General features: G+C 42.2%; 1 protein-coding gene across 1 annotated transcript in view; it reads right to left on the bottom strand.

Annotated features, from left to right (window-relative positions):
• GFRA1 (GDNF family receptor alpha 1) overlaps positions 1–7,438 on the bottom strand; it is a 54,401-nt gene extending 46,963 nt beyond the window's left edge. The window contains exons 1-2 of the mRNA XM_010144951.1: positions 7,405–7,438; positions 6,846–7,185 (exon numbers count right to left, since the gene is read on the bottom strand). Of these exons, the coding sequence (XP_010143253.1) occupies positions 6,846–7,185; positions 7,405–7,438 (374 nt within the window). The remainder of the gene's footprint in view (positions 1–6,845; positions 7,186–7,404) is intronic.
• Positions 7,439–11,197: the final 3,759 nt, after the last annotated feature.

Raw genomic sequence — 11,197 nt, forward strand, 5'->3', positions numbered from 1 at the left:
TTTCCCCCATGAACAAAAAGGAAACAAAAATGAACAAAACAAAATGGGTCACATTTGCCCTGCTGTAACCACCTTCCTGGCTCATCTTTCTGATCTGCAGTCCTCTTGTTTCTTATATTACGCAGGCAGTTTTCCTTTCTCACTTAGAATAACAAAACAAATCTTTTCAGACAAAATGATACACAGAGATGAAGGACATTTGGATGATACCAACGTCCCCAGGTTCTTAAAGCTAAAGCTGACTGGTGGCAGTGAGTACTTCAGCCCCAAACGATATCATTTTGGCTAAAAAGGGAGTGACATGGAAGGCAGGGTGTCTATATACAGCCTATAAAACCCTAATCATTTGTATCCAAGTCTATTTTGTGATTGCAGTATGGTCACACACACACATACTTTATTCTCTCCTTCCATTTTTCAACCCTGTAGACAGGTAATAACGAATATTCAGTGTCGTGGTTTGTTCCTAACCTTAAAGGCCATCAGAAATGATGAGCAGGACCTCAGCCGCATCAGGGATGCTGCCAAAGTTACACTGTGCAAACAGAAGTCAGTTCTGACAATGTTGAGGCATAACTTGTGTGGAACTGATAACAGGCACAAAAGAATTATGCTCCCTTTTCGTGGAGACTGGGGTTCAGGAATCAGCATTAGTTCTAGCTGACTGAAGGGATACGGCTTGGAGAGTTTCAAGCTTGCCTGACAAGGGACCTCAATGTAAAGATACTGTCTAGTTACTGCTTCCTGGAGCATAAACCCCTGCGCGTGAGGCTCTCTTCCTTGTTAAAGCACAAAGCAAGGTGAAAGTCGGGTGCAGGAATAAGGCTGAGCAGTTTTTCTAATTACTATATCCCTGCGTGGGGTTTTTTTTTTTCTTTCAGAGAAGTGTCAATCACCCAGCAAGCTTTTAAACTTCAAGACCCTCTTCAGCAGCAGAGAGAGACTATAAATGAGGACTGGCCAAGCAGATCCTGGCACTGCAGAATGAGATCCGTCTACGCTTTAACAGGCACAAAGCAGTCTTGTTTTCTGGGTGTTCTGGTTTTGGGATTCCAAAGGGATTTGTGGATATGTTTTAAGGAGCAATTTCTTGATTCATTTGGAGTTTTATTCAGAGGGAAGAAATTTTAAATGACCTTCCTTGGGGGGGTGCAGGTGGAGAGTAATACTCTCTAATGAAAGATATCAATGTTATGAATCATGTATAGGACTAAAAGGGAAGAAAACAATACAATATTGCAGCATTTTCTGTCTTTACTTTGCCTTGACTTGAAAGGGTTTTTGCTTATTTTGCAGAGACTGCATTAATATTTTTTTCCAGGCTAGCAATTCCCCACACACATACTCCGCTACACCATCGTGTTTCCTCTGCAGAACACACCAGCTTCTGCTCCACCTCTCCCCAGATCCCATTTTTGGAGTTTTCTGAACTGTGATAATTCCTCGCTATTAATTCATTAAAATTAATATACACCTGAGGTTTTTTCCACTTAAATAAATACGGTACCTCTAGCAATATATACACACATGCATACTCTTGTATATACATAGAAAACCCATTCTTCAAACGGAGGCTATGCCTATACATGTGAGGGGAGCTTGTGGGCATGCTGCAGTATACAGGCAGAAAGGTAGCTGTACATTTTTTGATATCCCACTTGCTATACTGCAGACTCAGGAGCTTTCCTGATGTCACACACAGAGAGAGGAGGAAGGACGTGCAGGTACCCGGAGCCCGGACTAACCCTATTACACTGCAGACATCCTACATCTAGTGCAGGGTGAGTCAGGCAGCACGCGAGGTTTTTCGCCCACTCCCTGACTCAGTCTCCAAACATACAATACAGGCATGGCCTGCACATCTCTCGGAATCAAGAGTGTCCCTGTTTTAATGTCCTTAACAGCATTACAAAACCTGTGGTGTTGTCCTGGTTTTGCAAGCAAAACAATCCTCTCCAGGAGCTGCCCAACTGATGTAAATACTCCAGAGGGACGCAAAGCCAGCTCTGTTATACTGTAATAATGTTACTGTTACAATGCTACTGTGTCCAGCACAAAAATACCACTACCTGTCCTGTTAACACGTAAAGCTAGAGCCAGTCTGAGACTGGGCAGTCAGGCTTAGGAGCTGGTCACCCAAAGTGTAACCAATACAAGCTCCAGGGCTCAGAAAGGGAGGTAGCACCTATGTTTTCCTTCTCATTTTCTGAATTACAGAAGATCACTGAACTGTGGCAGGACGTCAAGGGAGGAAAAGAACACCACGCAGAGGAGCAGGTGAGGAAGGACTGTAAGTGGCTATAATAGAATTCAAATGCGGTGGAAAGGCAGTGAAAGCCAGATAATGACGGAGATGTGGAAAGGGGAGATGAAAGGAGACTAAGCAAGGGGAAGAGGCATGAGAAAAAAGCAAGGAAGAAAGTGAGAAAAAATAAAGATAAGTCTAAAGAATAGAAAATTTGAGGAGAAGTGCTTACTTCTTCTTCCCCACTTCCCGCCCTCAGCCCTTCAGTGCACTCCCCCCTGCCACCTTGTAATGCTATAACTGAAGAAGGCTCCCTCCTAACGCAAGGTGCTGGGCTCCCCCTCTGCTACAGCATGAGAAAAAAGCAAGGAAGAAAGTGAGAAAAAATAAAGATAAGTCTAAAGAATAGAAAATTTGAGGAGAAGTGCTTACTTCTTCTTCCCCACTTCCCGCCCTCAGCCCTTCAGTGCACTCCCCCCTGCCACCTTGTAATGCTATAACTGAAGAAGGCTCCCTCCTAACGCAAGGTGCTGGGCTCCCCCTCTGCTACAGCAGGACAAAAGAGGCTGAGTGCACATTTATAACATCTCATCATCATAGACTTGCCTACAGTGTTAACCGCCCCCTCCTCTGGCAAATCTCATCCATGAGGGCGTATGGTTTGCAGTCAGGAATGGGACATGTTGCAGGAAGAGCCCTGAAGTCTTACACAGAGAAGCTGCTTTTACAAACAGGCACTGGTGTAAAGCACCAGCAGACTGCACATCCTTTAGGGAATAGGAGCACAGGTGCAGTGACTCCTTTTCCATGGTAAATTATAATTTAAAATGTTCAACAGAATATAAAGAAGGAAATTTAATTTCTTGGCAAGTTCCTTATGTTTTCAGGAAACGCAGCAAGCAGCTGAGCTTTTGTGGTAGCTTTTACTGTGGATGAACTCTTACGCGCTGATGAAAATGTTTGCGTTATTTCCACACGACGTGTGGTGCAGGTATCTTTCACACAGAATTGAACGGGCTACTTTCTGGCTGTTTCACCTAAAAAATGAGCCTCAGTGATTTCACCAAGCATTTTGAATATGGTAATTTTGAAGGTCAGGAAACTTGCTGTTACTAGATTCTTATATTAAGAAAAAATGCCTCATTTCATGCTACCCTTCTTTACAGATCTTTGCTGCACCTGACTGGCTTGATACTGCACTTTTAATAAATAAGATGTCTGTATCATTATCATTCTGGTCAGTGTCTTCCAAACACACCCAGGAGGCTGAGGAAGTACGCAAAGTCAAAACGCAGATTATTAAAAAGGCCAAACTAATGACTCAAACTTTCATTACTCGAAGAAAATAGTATTTGAAATACTGTCAAATGTGATAGCGGCAAAAACGAAGCACGCTGCCCCGCATTTACAGCAGAATGGTATTTTTAAAACATGCCACTTTCTGAAACTTTTCTGAAGTTTAATTGGTGGCTGAAGTGATCAGAACAGGAGGTTCCTCAGAGGTTTGAGCTATTCCAGGACATCACTAGTGAAGGTTTTTGACAGTATACCGACAGTTCTTAGAAGTTTTGTTTATGCTGGTAATAAAAGGAAGTCTAATGGCTTCTTTTTGTTCTTTTCATTTTTTTGTTTTTCTTTTCAGTGAACATTGATAGGCATGCCTGAGAGACATCAATCGGTTTCAAAGCTAGATATGGACCGGGATACAAGTAAAGGCAGCAGAAAAATGATAATGAAAGTGAACCATTTGATACTCTGATGAAGTTGAAAAATTAGGGCTGTTTACATAAGTCAGAACTTATTTGCATTTCCTGACATTTCTGGTCTCTTTTACCATTGATCAAGAGTTTATGTTATATAACAGATAGACTAATCAATAAAAAAGAAAAAAAAAAAAAGCCAAGCGTCCTGCCATCTCACTTAGTGGTACCTGCAGTTCGGCCAAATCGCTTCCCTCCTCTTAACTCGCTCTGTTTCAAAAACAGAATCAGGGATATATATCCATCCAGGAGAAAGCTTCTAAAGAGCTCCAGAAGTGAGTGTCTAAATTCTTGTTTGCACAGGCCCAGTTGGTATTTTATACAGAGTGTGGGCAGATTTAAATTTTGCATTTCTGAGTAAGCAGCAGCCATAAACCATTTGCAGGGTGTACTTTCACAGACCCTTTAGAACTGTCCCCCTTGCCTTAGCCAGCATTATGAAGAAGCTTTAGTAGATGTAATAGGCCCACAACTAAGAGCTTCTAAATGACTTGGTTTCACAGTAGCCAGAACATATTCTCAAATTATTCTCCCATTTAGATACTCTTTCTGATTTCAAAATGAAATAGAAGATATCAGAGATAGAATTACACACCTAACAACTATGCTTTTAATTATTCTAAAGATTACTGTGAGTATTATGTAGACTGATATTTATCAGTGTCAGTACTTTCAGCAGAAGGAAGGAGATCTCCGCTTTCTTTCTTCCCCTGCCGAAGTCCCTGTTTTCCTGCAGGACAAGGGGAACAAATCACACCAACTCCCTTTAAGTGAACAACAAGTCATAGAGACAAAATGCCTTTTGCTGTATTATGGATAGGCTGGAATAGCTCTGCTGCTGATTCCGCCTCTCCTTGACAGCAGAGAGGGAAGGTATTAAATACAGCAGCAGTTTAGACAGCCCAGGAGGTATTAACACCTACGTGAGATGACTCTCAGCAACACATCAAGCTTGCTTTACCTCCAGGCATAGGACCTAAGTGCTGCACTCATTAACTCTGCCCCAGACCCCACAGGCATTTGACCACCCGTTCCCTTGTACCAGTGCTGCCCCTCGCCCTCACAGCCAGGCCTCACTGAGCCTTGGAAGAATCCAAACTTTTCAATTTTGGCATTTTAAAGAAAAAGAACTCACAGGAAGAACCAGTAAAGAAATCCATTTTCTTAGGGCAAGGGGAGCAGAGATTTTACCAAGCTTTCCTCTGCAGTATTGCAACGGAGAAAGCACACCAGCAGACTCATCAAGTCAAATTAAACAAAATGCCATTAAAAACTCAGCTGCTGAGACAACATTAGATCAAAGCTGACCAAAGGAAAATACAGTCATGAGAGAAGTAATGGCAGTAATTTAACCAAGTAATTCCTGAACGCTGCAGCCCGAATAATAGAAAGAAGTCTCCCTATGAAATCCTCTCTCCCATTTCTTCGGCACTGTAACACACTGGAAGTTTGGCCAAAAACACAGTAAAGATACTGCAACTCTACTAATTAACAGAGCCTGTGTAAAGGTGACATTCATAAGGAAAAAGACTAATGGCATGACATGGAGAATGGGCTTCTGAGACTCCATGTGTTAAGGTTTCACAAACCGCAGTAGCTTCAGCTATGAAGGTGCTGCATGCAAGTCACTGGACTGAAAAGAGAGCCCTGTCCTGATTTAAATCTGCTCTAGTTTGGGCCAGCAGGAAACTGGCTCCGTATTTCCCCTATACCATCACCCAGAGTAGGGCGCTGCTCACCTTCGCCCCTCTGAACAACACCCGGGCACATGTGAGGTGCTATGGGTTAACACTTAAGATCAGCAGAGAGGATCTCATAAACAAACTTCAAAGTAAATATTTTACCAGGCATACGTAAGTACTTATTAAGATTTGTATCATATCTTCTGTGCCCTTGACATTTTACAATAGTGTTTATTTCCCTGCTTGCTAATTCCCAGCATTGGACAATCTACAAGGAATTTGCACATTAGAAATGAGCAAGATTCTCAGGCATAACTTCATGAACATGACATTAGCACAACAGCATTCTAATATAAACATACACGATGCTAATTAGCAATAAAGCATCTCCTAAGGGCAGATGAGGTCCTGTATGCCACTGAATAACCGTTGTGTAACAACCTGCAGGGAGCTCAGTGAACGTGACAGGACCCAGTTTGTCCTGTGAGGCAGAGCTCTGCGCTGCCTCTCTGGGCTGAACACACAGACCAAAGAGGCTGGGAATTAGGTCAGTGAATCAGCGACCCTCCAGTTGTACCAGCCCAGCACTCTCATCAAGGGCAGGGAGATAAAACAATTCAAAGGCTAAAACAACTTTAGAAAGCTAGTGGGATCTAGTGGACTCCTTTTTCTCCAAAGAGGTAAAAACCCAGGAGCAGTCTGTGTATTGTGACCTTTTATCAAGCCCAACATGTGGCTTGTATTCACAGTTATCAGTGCTCTCATGTAAGATTACAATGAAAATAAATCCCCTTATAATGAGTAATTCTATTTTCACCTGGTCACTAATAGGACATTAAAAAAATCATTCGGAGATATCACTTCAGAGAAACACCTAATGAAAATGTCTCCAACAAAAATCTCTAAAATTAAACTGGGGGTTTAGAGGTTCCCCTGTAATGCGATGGGGTAACTGTGAACAGTTCTGGAGAAGGCACACACTGTAACCAGACACAGGCTTTTGTTACCCTCTTAAGGATGTCAGAGGAGTTTGGGTTTTTCCCTGACTCACTCTTTTCCCTAGTGGATATTCTGACCCTTAGTCCTGGCAACTCCAGCAGTACCAAAAAGTTCTCTCTGGTACCTCATTAATCACTCCCCTGCTGTGTGCTATCTTACCTGCAGATGTAATTCTTCTTGCAGGATTCTTGTAAATTCAGGCAGTTTGGTTTCTCCCTGTCCTCATATGAACACACAGGAACAATAGTCTGCCGTCTCCTTTCTGTACAGGCTACGTCTCGACAGGAGCAGAAGAGCATCCCGTAGCTGTGCTTTGGGGGAACTTTGTCAAAAAATAGCCGGAGGGCCTTATGACACTTCCGCTTGTTACAGATTTCATTAGACGTGCTGCTGGTGCAGGGGGTTATGTAAGCAGATCTGAACCTCTTGCAGGTATCATTTAGGTTACAAGCTTTTGCTGCATCCAAGCAATTGTTCCCCTTTGAAAGTACTGGCTCCACTAGAAAAAACAACACAACAGCAGTAAGAAATGCGTCACATTTATATTGTGTTTTGATGTACGTGTTTATTTCACTGTTAATGAGACCCCAACTATATATTTGTTACACATAAAACTTTCAGTGCCAGAAACTGAGATCTGTCCTTCTGTTTCTTAGGGCTCTGGTTCAACGAGTGAACAAGAGCACAGGCATGCGTTAAGATCAGAATGGTGGCAAACCAATGACGATCACACTGGGCAGGCTGTACTTCATCTTCGTAGCAGACATGCAGGATGAACACTGGCTAAGAGTTGGCCTCACTAAAAAGCTATTAAAATCACTGCTGAATTGGAAGGGATACATCTGATCTGTGGCACAAGAGCACAGTGAGGATGTGGGCTCCTCACTCTAGTTTTGTAAAGCTCTAACATTTTTCTCTTTTATCCTTGAACAGTATAAATGACATTCGGTGTCTACACCAGGTAACAACATTTAAATGTAATTTGTTTACTCTGCAGAACGTAAAAGCCACATGCCTGCTACTACAGTCTCTGAGGTATGAAAACAGCCCACCCAGACTGCAAGGAAAGCAGGTGAAGCCTCACCACAGGGAGCTCCCTAAGACCACCCACAAGGCCTGTAAGCACCGTGCTCAGTTAAAGAGACTCATAAGATCTAGAGGTGCCACCCAAACCCTGGAAGCTTTATGAAGTTTACAGGCTTTGAAGAAGCTCATGTAGAATTAACAAGTGATTGCAAAATAAACATTTCAAAAGGACCATGTCTCACACACACATTCACATGCTAGAAAAAGTTATAGAAAAAATTAAACTCAGATAAAAGTTAAGACTGCAGTTACACATTTAATTTTCCAATACATTGTGCAGATATTAAAACCCAATATATGCTTTGCTTGAAAATGAAGGCAACTGGCATTAGAAGGCAAAATTCAATTAGGAATAATTGTGATGTTGCTTTGGATATTAGGTATCCCAACATCACGGATCCAAGAAAATGCATTATCTTCCATTGCTACAGAATTTGCAAGCTGAACAAAACATCTTGCAAATATGTAAAACTCTGCAGCAACCTTTTAGGGTTGGCCACAGATAAAACATCTCAAATGATCTCAAGTTTTAAGTTCCTCTGAAAGAAAGCTTTTTTTCTAGCCCTTCCACCTTTTTCCCCAAAACTCAGCCCAAAGCCCTTGAACAACTCAGTACCGGTCTCCTCTGTTCTCCTTCCACTTTGCTTCCCATTCCCAGTTTGGAACATCAGCCTTTTTGTCCTTTATCATGGCAGGAAAAGATGCTGTAGCTTGGCTGACACGCTGCCTGAGGTACTGCAATTGCCTCAGCCCACTGTGCCGGGAATGGTCCTTGGCGCCAGCACACACTGCACATTATACAAATATATCCCCTGCTACTACCCCATGTATCTTACCTACTCAGAAATAACACAGCGTGTAACGTAGCATTTGATTTTACACTCTAGCTGTAACTATGTTCAATTAACCTTTGTACTTTTAACATTCACACTCCAAGTGCTTCTCAACCCCAGTTTCTTGGATAGTTACTGCAACTTTTTCCTTCTTATCATCACAAACTACAAAATTATAAACATAAGCATTTGACTATAAATGAACAGAGCCAAGCATTTCTTATAATAGCAGCATACCACAGTTCAAGCAGATGCAGAAGACATGAGATATCCAAAATACAACTCGCGCATAAAATTGTAACATTTTTACATAAAAAGTTGTATTACACTTGCGTACAATTATAATCTTAACTCTGAACGCTCCAAGGTTTTTTTACACAGTATATAGAATTATATGTTTAGTACAAATATAATTACTATATAATCAGCAGGGCATATAATTATGCAATATATGAATAGAACATGCTAATTACTATGCGATCGCAGAGTAATTACATGGTTATTTGTGCTTGGGAGTCAACTGCTGAATTCCACTCTTTAAAACAAGATTCCGTGGAAGAGCTCTGAATGGAGCACTTCAGTACGAACAGACGTCAGCTTACTGTATGATCTATTAGAAAGCTTTCTTTAAAAGAAAAGCCAAGATGTAATAAAGCACCTCTTTGCTGATCATCATATACAGGTTTTCCATTAAGGATCCAAAATGTAGTAAATGCTGATACAGAATTAAAAAGCACTGTGAGCATGAACACCTCAAAAATCAAAAGGGACAGGTTAATCCATCTTTTTAAGAAACAGAGCACAAACCAATTCACTAAGCACACAAACAGCAGTGAAAGTTATCTTGGATGAAAGTTGAATTAGGTGCAAATTGTTCATAAACAATGCTTCTGCTCATTCGTATCTTTCGTACAATTTATATCCACGTAAGACTTGCACGCCTCTACATGTCGACTCTGATCATGGACCAGGGTTTTTGGAGTTTGGGGTTTTTTTTTTAATAGAATTACCCCTTGTAACTTGCTATTTGCCGTTTCTGTTTTGATACATATGTCTCTAGCTACTGTTTCTGGCATATTTATCATCACGTTATACAAATTATTTCTACCTTTTAAAACCAAGACTAACATACAGCACAGCAGACATATGCTTTCACTGCATTTGAATTAAACAAGAATATATTATACAAATTATTTCTACCTTTTAAAACCGAGACTAACATACAGCACAGCAGACATACGCTTTCACTGCATTTGAATTAAACAAGAATATCTAAACCAACTCACTAATGACAGCTTCTTCCAAGCTTTTAAATCATGTTTTAATGCAAAATTTACAGTCCAGAACATACTTCATGCTTCACTTTTATTGCAGAAGTTCAAGATAATTATTCCTAACTCCTGCGGTAACTACAAACAGTTAACAACACTGAGAGTGTTTCTGAGGATTACTTATGCAGCAGTAATACATAAGGTCAACATTTCACCCAGCTTCTGGTCTGCAAAGCTTAAATTATTAAGACAGGCAGGAGTTTGGCTCTTACAAGGTACTGACTACGTTAAGAGCAAATGGATCTAATCCAGAGCTACGTTTCCTGCCAGCATCCTTTGGGAAAGGTCTGTGTAGGAAGACCCTTTTGCAATTCCCCATGCTCTTGGAGCACTTGGATGTGGATTTAAGGTGATCAGAGCAGCAGCCTGGGAAAAGTAACAATTCCTTCCCACCACCATTTCCACTCCCAGAGCTTCCTCTCTCCCAAGCCCGCTTTGCCTTGGAACCATTCTGGAAATCTCTGCCAAGCCATGCAGCTCTCCGCTCCTGTCAAATCACTGCAGCTAATTTGAGGTAAGTCACTCCCGGGCAGGTGATGAGTGATGCCTGATGGCTGTGTGCGAGGCACTGGTTCCCACCAAGGGGCCCAGCAACAGCAGGAGCAAACACCTGGATGCTGCTGCCCAGCAGAAGTCACCAGCAGCTGCGACCTGCTACGGGTGCTACCCTGATGCGGTGCAGGCAGAGCCATGGCAGACCACAGCCAGAGCCAGGAGCTGCTGCCTTGCTGGGAAAGCAGCAGCTCCCAACATCCGTAGAGTCAGGATGCCTAAAACCGTCCTCCTGCCAGGCAGTTTGCTGTACACTGTGGGCAAAAATACTCGGGGGCAGCAATAATTGGCTTGCTGATACTAACTGACCTCTGCATGGATCACCAGCTCTCAGCTCTTCTACTGCACATGTACCACGTGCAGGCAAGGTGAGAGGATCTTCTGGTAAATTTTACTGATAAAAACCAGGCCTTTTATTGCCTGTATGAGTGTTACCACTTTGGTTATCTCCTGGCCCACCCCCCACCCTGGGCCAGCATTGCTACAGCTGCAGCAGTTCCGGACTGAAGCTCCTATATGACAGCGGAAAGAAGCCAGCCAAACTGTCCCATCTTTTATCCAGAGACATTTCTAAAGTTTTTAGTAGGGCTTCTCTGCCCTATGTGATCTTCTTTATGCTTCACCCGCTTCCTCAGTTCCATCACCTTAATCTTTCCTTGCATTTCCATTTCATTTCTGCACCTACTGAGCCTTTGGCTCTCTCCTCAAC

This window comes from Buceros rhinoceros, unplaced genomic scaffold, assembly GCF_000710305.1.
Source record: "Buceros rhinoceros silvestris isolate BGI_N320 unplaced genomic scaffold, ASM71030v1 scaffold18220, whole genome shotgun sequence".
Taxonomy (NCBI): domain Eukaryota; kingdom Metazoa; phylum Chordata; class Aves; order Bucerotiformes; family Bucerotidae; genus Buceros; species Buceros rhinoceros.